This window comes from Podarcis raffonei, chromosome 4, assembly GCF_027172205.1.
Source record: "Podarcis raffonei isolate rPodRaf1 chromosome 4, rPodRaf1.pri, whole genome shotgun sequence".
Lineage (NCBI taxonomy): Eukaryota > Metazoa > Chordata > Lepidosauria > Squamata > Lacertidae > Podarcis > Podarcis raffonei.
The window spans coordinates 43,038,280-43,054,337 of NC_070605.1; the positions used below are offsets into that span (position 1 = coordinate 43,038,280).

The 16,058-nt window shown below is 47.0% G+C and overlaps 1 protein-coding gene across 8 annotated transcripts; it reads right to left on the minus strand.

The window, feature by feature from the left end:
* Positions 1-730: 730 nt before the first annotated feature.
* Positions 731-13,265, minus strand: ADPRH (ADP-ribosylarginine hydrolase). Of its 8 annotated transcripts, XM_053386442.1 has the most exons (6): positions 12,895-13,034; positions 9,388-9,435; positions 9,245-9,289; positions 8,577-8,892; positions 2,209-2,569; positions 731-1,374 (listed from the first exon to the last, which is right to left on the minus strand). In XM_053386442.1, exons 1-6 carry the CDS (start codon positions 13,006-13,008, stop codon positions 975-977), a joined length of 1,284 nt encoding a protein of 427 aa, XP_053242417.1. In that variant the 5' UTR covers positions 13,009-13,034; the 3' UTR covers positions 731-974. The 8 variants fall into 8 exon arrangements, with proteins under 8 accessions (XP_053242417.1, XP_053242410.1, XP_053242411.1 ...); XM_053386435.1 differs by lacking the exon at positions 12,895-13,034 and adding an exon at positions 13,052-13,160 and having other exon boundaries at positions 9,245-9,435; XM_053386436.1 differs by lacking the exon at positions 12,895-13,034 and adding an exon at positions 13,035-13,119 and having other exon boundaries at positions 9,245-9,431.
* Positions 13,266-16,058: the final 2,793 nt, after the last annotated feature.

The following is a 16,058-nucleotide window of genomic DNA, read 5'->3' on the forward strand; positions in this document are numbered from 1 at the left end:
CTCAGCCAGCACAGCCAATGGCCAGGATGATGGGAGCTAGAGTCCAGCAACATTTGGAGGGCCACAGGTCCCCCACTTTTGCCTTAGCTAATCAGACCTATCAACCCATCACTTAGAAGGCACAGTTTCCACTTTGAAGTTTGATGCCTCAACCCATACTGAAAAGCCTTCTACCAGCTTTAGAGACAGGGGCACATCGTGACTATGGCAACTCAACTGGCACGAAATAATACCGTATTAATGGGGAAAGATGTGCCCGTAGATTCCCAATCTTGAAAATGTTCCACTCCCAATAAAGATCTAAGGAAAAACATTTGTAGCCTACAAAGTACAGTGGTATCTCGGGTTAAGAACTTAATTCGTTCTGGAGGTCCGTTCTTAACCTGAAACTGTTCTTAACCTGAGGTGCCACTTTAGCTAATGTGGCCTCCCACTGCTCCTGCGCCACCGCCGCATGATTTCTGTTCTCATCCTGAAGCAAAGTTCTTAACCCGAGGTACTATTTCTGGGTTAGCGGAGTCTGTAACCCAAGATACCACTGTATAGAACTTGACAGCAAAGTTGTCTCTGATACTAAACTCTCAAAGTCAAAGACCTGCGAAAACGCCACCAAAATATCTTTGTTCATGACAAATTTTAGAAATAATGGGCACAACTAGTTGCTGTGATATCCCCCACCCCCGCTACCTAACTTTTGTGTTGTGCCACTCACATTTACACCACTGTCTCATAGGTTTCTCAAGTTTATTGGCCCACACTAATATTTCACTGATAATTTGTATCCAAGCAGACTTCACACTCGGTGTTAATGCTTCAAGTAAGAGCGCATAAGAGTAGGCCTTTTATTTTGCTATATTTAAATCTCTTGACTTACTGCACTATGTTTGGCAAGGATGAACAGCACCAGAGGCTACTGGTTAGCAACTTCCAGGTCTCTGCAGGGGACGTCTTGCCTATAACATGCAAGTGTGACTTCACTGCCCTGCAGTCAAGCTCAGGTGATAGAGTTTCCTCGCTACTTTTTCCAGTCGGTCTCTATACTCAATTTCCTTATAGTTATTCGCATTGATGCCTTTGAAGCCATGCATTGCCCCCCACCAGCATGCAGCCATGACCGCAGTGGAGTCACTGTCCCCACCATGGAAGAAACCTCTGTGAGCCAACTCAATCCAGTTCTCAGCACCAAGGATGGCGTCATAAGCAATCATGGGAGCATCATGCCCACTTGCACCTCCCCAGCCAGAGTAGCTCAAGGACGTGTAGAATTCATCTCTCTCTTTCACACCATACACTTCGGGGAAGGATGGAGGAGATTTCCCATCTGAAATGCCTCTAGTTTCCAGGTACTTCTTCCATGTCCTTTCAAAGTAGTTCCTAAGAAACAGAAACCCATGGGAAGGTATGTAAATATCTAGGATTTCATATTAAGACTGTATTTGTATATGCCTTGTATGAATAAAAAAATAAACCCAGTATAAACTTAGAAAGTCTTAACATCCAGCACGTTTTGAGACCTCTGCAGATCAGGAAATGCTTTCTCTGTTGTAGTACATACGTACTTCAGGGTCAATGTTTCAATATTATACAGCAGGGTTTCAAAAACTTGGGTCTTCAGATGTTTTTGGACTACAATTGCCATCATCTCTGACCACTGGTCCTGCTAGCTAGGGATAAGGGGAATTGTAGTTTGAAAACAGCTGGAAACCCAGGTTTGGGGAATCCTGTTCCAGGGTAATAAGCAGCATCCATTTCCTTCCCCTCTATCTTGGTCACCAGCACAAGGAACATTACTATTTTGATTTTATATACCATCCTATACCCGGAGACCTTAGAGATCACAGAATAAAATCAAAATATAAAACCACAAAATACAATATCAAAATAAAAACAAACCAATAGCTACCCCCAAAAAAAATTTTTTTTAAGGGCATAGGATGCAAATTAGATCAACCAAAGGCCTGGTTAAAAAGGAACATTTTCACCTGGCGCCTAAAGATATATAATGAAGGCGCCAGGAGAACTTCCCTGGGGAGAGCATTCCACAGACGGGGGGGGGCACTGCAGAGAAGGCCCATTCTTGTGTTGCCACCCTCCGGACTTTTCGAGGAGGGGGTACACTTCATACTTTCTCAACATCATATCGGTAACTATTTCAATCTCTCAGATGGTTTTTAGAACCTTCCGACTTCCAAAATGTGTATTACTTACCAGCGCTGCAAGTTCTTCTCCACAAAGGAACCTGCCTTCTGGATATGGGCTTTTGCCATTGGTAGCACCTCCATGAGCCCTTTCCCCCACTCCTGGAGTGGCTTGCGATTTATGGCATAAGAAGTGAAGAGAGCAGAAGCCAGGGATCCAAGGTAGCCGGTAGGGTTGTGGTGAGTCATCCGACCGCTCTCTATGCTTACTGCAATCAAGTTTTCCAGCTCTTCTGGGTGACGAAACCTCAGTCCAATGCACATTGACCGCATGGCTGCACCACACCCTCCTCCTTTTTCAGAGAAGTCGGGTATCCAGCTATCCGGCTTGTCTGGATCCAATCTCAAGGCGTATGCCATACAGGTATCACCTAAGAAGGGTGGGAAAGGTGGGAAACTTGTACATCTGCCCTGATTGTTCATTTGCATCTCAGGCTGACCTGCAGTTAATCATCCTCAACCTGTATGGTCTACGCACAAACACCAGGTAACAACTTTAATGCTTTCGATCAATAAGCACTGATTTCCTGAGGTTTTAACAGGACTATCATTATGAATAACAAGATTTAATAACACTAACAACTATATGTATTAATGCTTTTTATCATTATTTCTTATTAATAATATTTATTACTAGTAATCTCTCATAAGGTTCCAGAGTGAGTTCTAAATGTGAACCCCAGCCAGTAATCTGGTTGCTGCTTTTTTTGGACCAGTCGCAGTTTCTGAATCTTGAGGGCAGTACCAGCACTGCAACAATCCACCTCATGAAAGTTACCAGAGCAGGGAGTCACCCTCCCTATGATACAGCCAATACTGCACCCTCCAGGTGGTGTTGGACTATAGGTCCCATTATTCCTGGCCACAGGTCATCCTGGCTGGGGCTGATGGAGTTGTGGTCTAACATAATCAGAAGGGCACCCTGTTGCCTACCCCTGAAACAGATCTTGGGTTTGGCAGAAGGTGGTCCTTCCGTTTTGAGCTGAGCAGGAGCAGGGGATGTTTTTTCTTCCATAAATCTCTAGAGATCCCAATCAATGATGAATAGGGGGGGGGGAATGGAATGTTCCATCAAGGACCTCTTCCAAATTGCTATCAAGCAAAAAGTAATGCCCCATTTCTCCCCAGCCCATCTACAAGCAAGCAAGTGCACTGTGGAAGTGGAAAAGAGGTGACAAGTGTACCCTTACTCCATACTAGGAGGGAATTGCATGGTGACAGCATGTTATAACTAGGAAACTCCCACAGCTCAGACATGTGAAACTGGCTGGGGTGTCTCCCAAGATCAGCTCATGTTCACAGAACAGACTCTTAAATCAACCCTTCTGATCAGAAAGGACTCTTCTTAGCATTCTTGAATTGCATCACCCAAGAGTTCATAGATACCAGATGCCCATCTTTAAAGCGGCCGCAGCTTTAAAGTTGGATTTTTTTAATGTATTGGCCTGCAGTTATTTAGAATATTCAAGATGTACCATTAGGAAATTAGCGTCGTATCCAAACACACACAAGCTCTAAATGAAATGAACTGCATTCTTCCCAGCTACCTATAGACAATCTTTTCATCTGCTGTACAATCTTAAAAGCATTTCCTATGCTCCATTTGCATACCATGGTTCATAGGGAAAACAGGTCCTTATATGTGTACCCAGAAATTAAGTCTTACAATACCCCACAGATGAGGCTTATCGTCATGTAAATATACATAGGATTGCAGCCTATGTCAGCTTGCTGACTTTTTCCTATGTACATAAACATGTAAAGCTGTTGTCATGCTGCAGTTGCAGCACAACAGCAGGTTGACAAGCAAGCAAGCAGTGTGGAGGGCAGGCAGCCCAGGCAAGCTGTTTTAAGGGGCAGAGGCGCTTCAGAAAGTAGTTTGGCCAATTGTTCTCTAAAGCGCTTATCCCTCTCTTTTAAAGGGTTGGGGAGGGAGTGGTGGTTTGGGTGAGCTGTGAAGGGATAGGTGAGGGCAAAAGGGAGGAGTGGGTGGGCAGGGGGAAGGCCGATAGGTTGGGTTGTCAAGTGGGGCAACAGACCCTGGTAATGATATTATTCAAGGTCTGATCATCAGCTGTGACTGCTTGTACAACTATGATCTTATTGTCCCCATTTGGTTGCTCCACCAACTTCAGTTGACACGGTTTATTGCCCTTGTCCAGGAGAGACACCGTAGCTCAGTGGCAGAGCACATATTTGCCTGCAGAAGAGCCCAGGTCCAATCCCTTCCTTCTCCAGGTAGGGCTGGGAACAACACCAATCCCTGGAGAACTGTCAGTCAGTGGAAATGGTGGGTAGCCAGGGTGGGTGCCCTGCAGCTGTTGTTAGACAACATGTGTCCATGCTGACTGCAGCTGATGGGAGCAGCTAGAAAGCACCACTTTGGCTATTCCTGATGTAGGCAGTACTAAGCAACATAGACCAATGGTCTTGACAGGCAGCCTTCGACATTGCAGCTTTAGGTGCTTGCCAAAGGGATTTCAGGGTATCAGGAGTGCTATCACACAGCCCCCCAGTCCCATAAGATATTTGTGGATTGTGCTAGCCTAGAGATTGGAGGATACACAAGGTCCTGCGCAGGTAGCAAGGTCTGAGTGACCGGCTGTTCTCAGCCTGGTATACAAACCTAAACCCATTGCTTCCTTTCTGGGGGAGGACATGTGCTGCTTCTGCAGCACTAAGCTGTGCCACCAGCAGGGCAAAGAAACTGATGTCTGGATTTTAGTTCCAAAATATGCAAATGCAGCATGCATGCATACAAACATGGTACACTTGATGCTGCTATATAAGCAACACCACAGCTTCCATTTTCTGGAAGTCTAAATATTTAAGGAAAGTGCTATATAAATGTCAAGTCATCAACATGATTCCACACATCAGCTCGATAATGAAAGTACAGCTAAGTAATAACAAGAGTCTAGTAGTTTCGTCACCATATTCACACTAAGACCAAGTGAATTAATTACAGCACCAAAATTAGAACAGGGGATTTCCCAACTTATAGCCTGTGCCTGGCCTTATACTCTATGTTGCCTCAAATGTTCTCTTTGGTGACACTTTCATTCAAATTATTTTGTTTCTCTCATTCCCCCTTTCAAATGCATTTTCTCACTGCATATTTAAGGGTCCATATGATGTATTTTCTATCCTGTGTGTGTGTGTGTGTGTGTGTGTGTGCTCTTTGTTACACCATGAAATTTCCAAGACAATAGTAATGTGGCTCAACAAGGGCAGTGTCACAGCTAAGCTTGCAGATAACACTGGGGCGTGTGGGTATCCATGTCCAGAACTGCCTTGTTGCACTGAAGCGCAAGTACATAAAACTTACTTTCTTGTTTTTTAAAAGTTCATTGGCGCATTCCATGCTTCACTGGGCCTTTCAGTCAAATCAAGCCGTGGTGAGGTTGGCAAAGCAGCAGTGTCTTCCTGCTGAGAAAGCCTTTCCCAGGGACAGTGCAGGTATGGGGATTCTCCCCCCCCCCCAAAGCCTTTTCAGGGGTGGGGCAGTGGGGAATCCCCTGAATTTCATCAGTCTCTAACAGGTTTGCAAATCATCTGACAGTTTCACAATCCTCTTTCCCAGCTCAGTGTAGCAGGAAGCTCCACCCCTCTCAGTTTGGGGCTACAATGATCACACCAGTGAACATTTTCCTGAAGTTATTTGCTATGGTACTTTTGCTTCGGTGCAATCAGGAAGTTTTCAGGGGAAGAACTGCAGTTCAGTGGAGGAGCATATGCTTTGCATGCTGGGAAATACCTGTCTGGAACCATGGAGAGCCATCACCCGCTAGTCAAGTAGATAAGACTAAGCTAGATGGCAGCTTCCCAAGTGCAGGTAGGCAATAAATAAATAAATTTAAAAGCCTAGCACCAGCTAGCAATGTAATAGCATAAGAGACGCAAGCCCAGAGGCCCAGAAGTGCTCTGAAACTCAAAAAAACACCCCAAATCAGACATTAAAAGAAAGCATAATGGGAAAAGCTGCAATGCAACATTTCAGCAGGAACATCACCAGGATTTTCCGTGAAGTGAAGGAGTAGAAGTCGTCAGAAAACACCTAGTGCAGAAGCAACCCACTTTGCCAAGTGATTCCTTCTAACCTATCTGGACTCAGGAAAAGTCCATTGCTTCTAAGAGAGACTATCACCCAAATGCAGTCAAAAGGCAAACTCTGAATTGTGTTTCAGGTTCCTGTGATGGGTTCATATCATCCTCGTGCATCATAATATTCCTTTTGCAGAGCATATGGTACAACTTTGAATAGATAGATTCAGCCATCTTATTTTTTTATGAGCAGATGTCCTATGCAAATCCCGTTTTGAGCTGCTTATCATCTATGGCATACTTGGCTCTTATGTTGTTGAAAAGCTCAGAATCCACAGACTGGAGTGCATACAGTCAATACTTCCCAAATTCCCCATTCCAGCCACTGAAAATGTAACACAGCCACACATGTAATCATCATCACAGGAGGGGAAAGTAACTGAAGAGAGATGGAAGAAAAAGGAAGCACACCTCTTCCTTAAAGTGGTTTCTCAATCTTGGGATGAAAAAAGCAAACAAATAAATGCCAACCTGCCATGCAGCCCTACTCTTGTTTCCTAGCTCTCTGGCAGGAGCTAAATACTTTGAAATGAAAGGCCCAGATGAGCCCATGCTTCTCACTGCAAAGAAACAAAGTGGTTCTTTCTGAAGATATATAGGCCTTTTGCCAACAACGGACAATATGTAGCAGCCAGCATGTTTACTGAATTAGGAGATATCCACAGAATGGGAGTGAACTAAAATATACTAGATTCTAAACAGAGTATATTTAGTGGGAAGGCTGGATGTTAACTCTTAAGTCAGGGTTGGAGGAATCCGTAACCTTAAAGATATTCTTCAACTACAATTCCCATCATCCCTGACAAGTGGTTATACTGATCATGGCTGATAGAAGCTGCAGTCCAACATCTGGAGGATAACACACTCAATGTTTGTATTCTAAGTGGAAGAGCAAAGTGTCCTCCTGAAGATGGAAAGCTGTAGTAGAGGGAAAGTTGCTCATTGCACTGAGGTCCATTCCTATTGATATCAAAGTATGAGATGAGGTGAGCCAGAAACTGAGAGAGATTTGGCTACAGCCATGGGAATCACAGGTTCAAACCTCAGCACAGATTTGAAGGTCATGTGGAAATAATAATATTTTTTTTATTTATACCCCGCTCATCTGGCTGAGTTTCCCCAGCCACTCTGGGCAGCTTCCAACAAAATATTAAAATACAGCTATAAAATACAGTAAAGGTAAAGGTAACGGTACCCCTGCCCGTACGGGCCAGTCGTGTCCAACTCTAGGGTTGTGCGCCCATCTCACTTAAGAGGCCGGGGGCCAGCGCTGTCCGGAGACACTTCCGGGTCACATGGCCAGCGTGACGAAGCTGCTCTAGCGAACCGGCACCAGCACAGCACACGGAAACGCCGTTTACCTTCCCGCTAGTAAGCGGTCCCTATTTATCTACTTGCACTTAGGGGTGCTTTCGAACTGCTAGGTGGGCAGGAGCTGGGACCGAACGACGGGAGCTAACCCCGCCGCGGGGATTCGAACCGCCGACCATGCGATCGGCAAGCCCTAGGCACTGAGGTTTTACCCACAGCGCCACCTGCGTCCCTTATAAAATACAAATAAAAGCTACAAAATACAAAATATTAAAATGCCATCATATCTCCACCTAGCCTACCTTGCACAGTGATGGTAGGGTATCACAGCCATTATTCTGGGCTATATGTCTCCTGTTTCATATCCCCATGCTGCTCTCCCTTTATAATGCAAGGGTGGGAAGCTTGCAGCCCTCTAGATTTCATAGCAGCATGGCCAGTGGTCAGAGATGCTAACATCCTCTGGCAGGCCTGAAGGTTCCCACTCCCTGCTTTTATGAGATCTGACTAGAAAACACAGCTGAGCATTAAATTAATGAGAGCCGTAAAAGTTGACTGCAGCCACTGGACAGAGTTGTGAAAGGAACCCTTTCTAATAGTACAGTGGTACCTCGAGTTACATATGCTTCAGGTTACATATGCTTCAGGTTACAGACTCCGCTAACCCAGAAATAGTACCTCGGGTTAAGAACTTTGCCTCAGGATGAGAACAGAAATCGTGCTCCAGTGGCACGGCAGCAGCAGGAGGCCCCATTAGCTAAAGTGGTGCTTCAGGTTAAGAACAGTTTCAGGTTAAGAACAGACCTCCAGAACGAATTAAGTATTTAACCCGAGATACCACTGTACTGCAGGACTCTAAGGCCTTTGGGAAACATCATGTTCCAACCTGAACACATAGAACATGCATGATCCAGAAACTGCTGCCTTCTATTTTCATATGTTTGAAAGTTTAGGAAAGATTACCTGGAGCTCGTCCATCCATGTCATCCATGCAATCTCTGTAGTTTGTTGCAATGAGTTTATACAAGTGGGTTAAGTCTGGGTTTTCCCCAGCTGCTGCCAAGGCTTCAGCAGTAGCCAAGTGCATGACGGTGTCATCACTGACCCTCCAGCCTGCCACGTTGAGCTTGTTCAGGCCACCCATTTTGGCCAACTCGCTGTGAATCTTCTCACCGCTGCGCACGAACTCCCATTTTTGATTGTAATAGCCCAAGGCGTCTCCAACGGCACTCAGCACCATGGCAGCCTCATAGTTCTCTTGCAGGCCCGAACACATGTTCTGTCCTCATGCAAAACAATAGTTTGCAATCAATAAAGCCTCTGATGAAAAACAGGTTAAAACTGCAATGTGGTCAAAATGTCTAAGAAAACCAACCTATAGTACACAAAGAGCAGGGATCCTGTTAAATATATTTGGTCCCTGCCTGTCTCTATAAATTCAGTCTCATTCATGCTTGTGAGTGCTTGATGTACATCCTTCAAAATCCTAGAAAGATCAAGCCTCAATCCTGCTCTCCCTACATATGTTTGATCCTATGAACAGTGCTCATGCACTGTCTGCATGATCAAACACCTGGACACACACTGCAGACGTGCAAACGAATGCGCAGACGTCCAAGGGCAGGACTTACCATTGCGGTCCTGCTCCAGCTTAGGCCTGCTCCCATTATGTGTATACTTCCGGGTTTCGCTACACGCGCAGAAGCACTCTCTCGCGCTTCGCGCTTGCGCAGAAGCACTGCTCTAGCTGCGGACTTTTCAGGGTGCGAACGTTTTGATCATGTGAACAGTGCTGTAGATGTAACCTGCCACCTAAGTCTGCCTGCAGGACATATACATTAAAAAGGTAACTTCTGAAAACAATTGGTATATATGCGCGCACACACTAGCTTTTAAACAGTATTTTAAATAAATCAATAAGCTTTCAAATGACCCAAGAAGTCACTCCTACAGATAAAGGAGAAGGGACTTTCTGATTCATTTTGGAGTCGTTTTTGAGACTTCCTTTGGGGGGGGGGGGTTGTCACTCTATATTTTCTCTCAAGACTCCACTAATGAAGAAGCCCTGCCTACTTTATTTTGAAGCAACTTCCTGGTTCATTTTGAAGCTAGTTTCTTTTGATTTCCTGGTAGAAAAGCAATAGTCGCTCAGGTAAAATAACGGAGAAATCCAAGATTGTACTGCAGCAATGACTGGGCAAAAGTCACCCAAAATTAAAAGGTAGCAGCAATGATAGAAGTGCATGTGCTTTCTAATACGGGTTTAAAGGTAAAGGGACCACTGACCATCAGGTCCAGTCGTGACCAACTCTGGGGTTGCAGAGCTCATCTCGCTTTATTGGCCAAGGGAGCCGGCATACAGCTTCCGGGTCATATGGCCAGCATGACTAAGCCGCTTCTGGCGAACCAGAGCAGTGCACGGAAACGCTGTTTACCCTCCCGTCGGAGAGGTACCTATTTACCGTATTTTTTGCTCTATAAGACTCACTTTTCCCCTCCTAAAAAGTAAGGGGAAATGTGTGTGCGTCTTATGGAGCGAATGCAGGCTGCGCAGCTATCCCAGAAGCCAGAACAACAAGAGGAATCGCTGCTTTCGCTGCGCAGCGATCCCTCTTGCTGTTCTGCCTTCTGAGATTCAGAATATTTTTTTTCTTGTTTTCCTCCTCCAAAAACTAGCTGCGTCTTGTGGTCTGGTGCATCTTATAGAGCGAAAATCTACTTGCACTTTGACGTGCTTTCGAACTGCTAGGTTGGCAGAAGCAGGGACTGATCAGCGGGAGCTCACCCCGTCGCGGGGATTCAAACTGCTGAACTTCTGATCGGCAAGTCCTAGGCTCTGTGGTTTAACCCGCAGCGCCACCCGCGTCCCTAATAAGGGTTTAGTTTTATGCAAATTTTTTTTTAATCTGCAGAAGCATTAAAAAATTCCCTGATAATGCGAATGTGAATCCAGTGGAACCTTGGGTTACGTTATCCTCGGGTAACGTAAACTTCAGGTTGCGAAAGCGGCAAACCTGGAAGTGTTTCGCAGCTCATGCATGCGCAGAAGCGCTCTACACAGAACAGACACCTCTGGTTGCAAAATCCTCAGGATATGGCTGGTCCTCCAGAACAGATCCTGTTCACAACCGGAGGTATGTTGTTCTACTAATGTTGTTCTGAGGAAGGGCACAGAACATTTGACAACCCTGCAGGGTAATCAAAGGCTGTTACCTAATCTCTTGCTGTTGGGTTGTTGTTGTTTAATGAAAATGCAGTTGTGGGACAGTTAGATTGGTTTTAGTAGCAACATGGAGAGGAGGGGAGAGTGATTCATTGCTTTCCCACTCATGGAGAAAAAATAGGGGGATTTCTGGCGGTGAGTTGCTTCTGGTGGTACAATCACTAAAATCAACACAATCATGTTAAAGGCTCACATTCCTTTTCTTGCTCCTAAAGGAAAGGGGAAAGGACAGAATATCTACATCACTGTAGATATTGTGAGGTATGAATAATAAATACCTGCCATAAATGTTCTAAGCATGCTTCTGAACAATTCCATATTGGATTTTCCTAAACACGGTCACCTGCCTTTTGGTTACAGTAGATCGTAAGTCTCTTTTGACACAGACCACCCCCCACCCCCGCTGCCATCTAAAATACCACACCCACTCTTGCACGGACTCTGGCAGCACTGCCACCGATTAAAGGTTTGTCTATCCGGTTTATATATCTCATGAAACTTGCATTCCTTGACTGTCTTAGGGTTGGCGTTGCAGGGCTCCGGGGCTCTTGCGCTTTTAACAGCAGTCAAAGGTTCAACAGGTTAAATAAACTTTTGCCAGTAGGGAAATGCAATTATGGGGAAAGTGTCACCTGTCGACATCCTGTGCCTCAGACATCATACAGTGTTATTTGCATGTAGCCCCCGAAATATTGGAGGTGTGGAGGGAAACTCCGCTCGGCCCACAAGCGGTTACCAACCTGCATGTGATATAATGCTCCCCTTTTTTGTTTTGTTTTTCTTTTCTTTTTTTTTGCAAGAGGGCCCAATTCACACAGTATGTGTGGGGCTGCTTCTTGGGAGAAAGGTGCCTAAGCTTGCAAAGCCTGGCTGCCATCCTAGGCGAGCTGCCTTGTTCTAGCTGGCCCTGTCACGTTTCCTTGTCTTATTCTGGCGGCTGTGGTGGTTAAATCCGGCTGCTCTGGGTAGAAATGAATAGCATTCCGCGACCATTTCCTGCCCTCTTCCGAGCAGGCAGCAGCTGCACTTCTTCACGCCCCGTCGATTCCCAGCAGAAGGGAGTACACCACCCCTGAAAGATGACTCGCCCCTCCACCCCCAGCGCCCTGGGCTCGCCGCTTGACCCCTTCCTCATAATGCCCGGGTTTTAAAAAGGAGGAAAAAATAATGAGTTTCCCTTCCCACTCTACGCAATCTCCAGCACCAGAGGCTGCTTCTGTTCGGACCTCCGAGTGCTTTCGGTTTCTGGAGGGCTTGTCTTTCAGGGGATAAGTTGGGTGGATGGAAAAAAGCGGGGAATGGGCTTCCTTCTGAGCTAAGGCAGCCGCCTCAGCCCAAGCCACCCATCCTTAGCAACGGTTGCCAATGCAATGCAATGCAAACTTCGGAGTTAAGTCAACCCCCCTCAAAGAAGCGGGACCTGCCGAGGCCCAAAGTGGAAACTTCCCGGGTTTGGGAGATGCGCGCTTGGTTTGCCGTGACTCAGGCTGCACGGGCGTAGCTGGGGGGGGGGGGGCAGCTGCCCGCCCCTCAATCAAGCCAATAAATAAAAACTAAAAGTAGAAATTGTGGAAAGATTTTGACAGATTTTTTTCTGAGTACTTGGAATCAAAAGAAAGCAATTTTAAAGAACCGTTGTTGAACGAGTCCTTTCGAATCTGCTAGACAGAGCCAGGCAGAGGGCGATGACAAGTCGGTGTCCATCGCCCCGCCCCCCCATAAATCCATGGCTGCGATCCTAAACACACAGCGCAATCTGGCCTCTGCTCAGAAGCAAGACCTGTTCAGTTCAACGCCCCCCTCCACCCCCCACTCCCAGGTGGGCGGGTTTGGGATTGCAGCCCGTTACTCTGCGGCTCCACGCTGCGGTGAGGAACGGGGGGGGGGCTTATCCACTGGGTTTTCCTTACTCCGAGGCTACTACAACTCTGTGCCCTTGGAGCGGGCCCTGCTTGCGAGTAAGCGCTCCCTGGGGGTGGGGGGTTGCCGCGTTAAACCGGCCGTCTGATGCCGAGCCTGGATTGGGAGGGAAGAGCTTCTGCGCTTCGCGGGCCTTACTTCCGAGAAAGAACAGAACCGGGCGCTGCACGCTGCCGCCAGCACCAAGCGGCAGAAGCACAAGTCCAGGAGGGCGCCCCCTGAGTTGGGTCGGCTTTGCAAGCTCCCAAACATGGATTTGTTCGCCGCGCGAAAGATACTTGCAGTTGAGTTTTACCGGCGATGCAGGCAGAAGCCCGGGCAGGAAACCCCCTTAAAGGAAAGTGAAAGGGGAGGAGAGGCTGGACTTGCGCCCGAGCCGCGCAGAAACAGAAACAGCAGCCGCCGCAGCCAATCTCCGAGCGCCGGTCGTCCTCCTGACTAAGTAGCTGGCCTGCGCGCCTTCGTCAGCGGCGAGTGAACTGGAGAGGAGCTGCTTCGGGAGAGAGAGCGGGCGAAGAGGAGGGCCCATCCTAATCATGTGATCGCTTCTTCGGGGCTGGATTGCAAGCAGCGGGCGGGGGGGGGGAGATGTCAAGAAACACGCGACTACACGCCGTGTGGAAGCCAATTTAAGAGTGGAAACCTGAGGAGTGAAGCGTCCCTCTTCGAGGCTGCACGATTTAAAACGCAGGGTCTCTCTCTCCCTCACGCACGCACGCACGCACACACAACTGTAAATTAGTATTTATGCTCAATACTTATTTATTAAATGTATATGTCGCCCGTCACCCGAGCATCACAGCGCGGATGACAGTAGAAAAACACAAAATAGGTACATCACATAATAACAAACAGAAACGGTGACTTCCCTTCCACTCCCGCCCCGTAGAATCCGATGGGATAGATTCATAGCTGTCAACTTACAGATTTTAAAATAAGGGACCAGCAGCCTCGAAAATAAGGGATCAGCAGCCAAAATAAGGGATTTTGGCTTAGCTTATACAGAAATCCGGCACTCATGGAGCCATGCTGCTTTGGCTGCGACTGGCTGTGTTTTGCAGGGGGTTGGACTAGATGATCCTAAGAGTCTACAACTCCGACCAAAGAAGAGGGGCAGACAAAACTGATGAAGGACGTCGAGATGGCAAAACTTACAGGCAGAATTAGAAACCAGGAAGAGGACCTCTTTAATAAAGAATGGGGAAAGTTTATAATTTGTTTGAAAAGCTATTGTAAAGAGTTACATACATTGGTAGGATTGACAGAAAACTTGTAGTAAAAATTTGAACTATGGATGAAAGGGATGCAGAGGAAGAAATCACTACATTAAGATGCTGCACTGATTGGAGGGTATGCTAAGCAGCACGTTGGGGCTTCCATCATCCTGGCGCAAGGAGTTCCATCGGCCCTTCCCCACCCAAGAGGGAGGGAGAGAGACTCTTGCCCATGCCGCCCGTGAGCCCGGCATGAGGCGGTTGCCCTTCTGCGTCCCTCCCCATCCCCTCCTCTTCCTCCCTCAGGCAGCCTCCTCAGCAGCTGCCGCCGCTGCTGCCGCCTCCAGCTTCCCCTGGCAGCACGGCGGAAGTCTCGCAAGAGAGGGGCTGCCTGCCCACCCACCGCCACCCGTCTCCTCACAACGTGCCCCTGAGGGGGGAAAGGGAGAGACGGAGACGTGGCAGCTCGTGCGCACTCTCTCTCTCAATCTCTCGAGGCGGAGGACCCCGAGCCGCTGCTTCCCTCCCGAGCCAGGCAAGCATGAAACCCGGGAAATTTAAGGGACATCATCCATCTAGGACAGCAGTGGGAAACGGCACTGGGATAAGGGCGTTTCCCGCCAAATACGGGACGGTTGACAGCTATGGATAGATTGTAGTCAACAAAAACTTCTGCCTCAGCTCAGCAGACCGTGTTAGACTTTAAAGTGCCAGGACACGTGTGGTGGTTGCTTTTTGTGTAGCGGAGTCATAGGGCTACCCCACTGAAAACTGAATTTGGTGGGGCTAACTTCTGAGCCTAGAACTGCATGGTAGGTAAGGTTGGGCATGGTAGGTGCCATTGAACTCACCGGGGCCAACGTTTGAGTAAATGTGGGTGGTGGGGTTGTGTGAGCCAACTCTGAGAGCTGTCTTGTTTATGCAGCTGGATGTTACCTGTGCTGTGCGTGGAAAAGTGGTCCGGATTCCTAGACAAGCCCTGCTACTACAGATGAGGCTCCTTGTAATGCCAGACAACACTTGAGCATGCACTTGTGTGCTTCCTGGGATACATCATGTCTACTGAAACCCATTGAACTTTCGGCAAGCAGAATGTACATGTGAAACTGCTCTGAGCTAGTCTGAACCTAGTCAAGAAAAATGTGGCTTGAATCTCCTGTGTTTTGCAGAATTACAAAATGGAGCTACAAAGGATCCAGGTCTTTGAAATTTTAACATTAATATTAAGTGCAGCTTTGCAAGCCCCACTACCACACCATTTCATAGGGCTTTGTTGGTCCAACATAAAATACTGAAAAATCTCACTGGCAATTTTAAGTCTTCCTCTCTGTCTGTCTCTTTCCACTATCACTGAAGTTTTGAACATAATATATGCGCTGTGCATTGTGCATTTTCCATGTGCCCCCCCCCTTGAACAGCAACCTATAAATGGATGTTTATGTACCTTGAAAAACACCATTCCCCCCCCCCATCCCAACATACCAAGGGAATGCATTGGTTTTGTGCTTGCATAAGGGACACTTTATTATTTTCTCTGGTAACATTTCCTGGGAGGCTGCCATTTCTTCATTTTTTGCCTACTTGCTCCATACTGTATTTTGCAGTTAGGAGAATCAGGAAGTACTGGTGAATGTCACAAGAGGAACAGATACAGGTGGATCATTTTCCTCAGTACAGTGGTACCTCGGGTTAAGAACTTAATTCGTTCCAGAGGTCCATTCTTAACCTGAAACTGTTCTTAACCTGAAGTACCACTTTAGCTAATATGGGGACTCCCGCTGCCACCGCGCCACCGGAGCACAATTTCTGTTCTCATCCTGAAGCAAAGTTCTTAACCTGAGGTACTATTTCTGGGTTAGCAGAGTCTGTAACCTGAAGCATCTGTAACCTGAAGCATATGTAACCCGAGGTACCACTGTAGTTTTAGAAAGCCTTCGTAGCAGTGGAGGCTGTTCCACTGCCTACTGGGGCACAGTCCTCCCAAGGAGAAGGTCAAGCAATTTGTTTTGTTTTGGTTTTTCCCCTCCTAGGATCTTAAAGCCACACACTCTTTCCTGTTCCACACACGTTATGCTTCTATTAGAACGC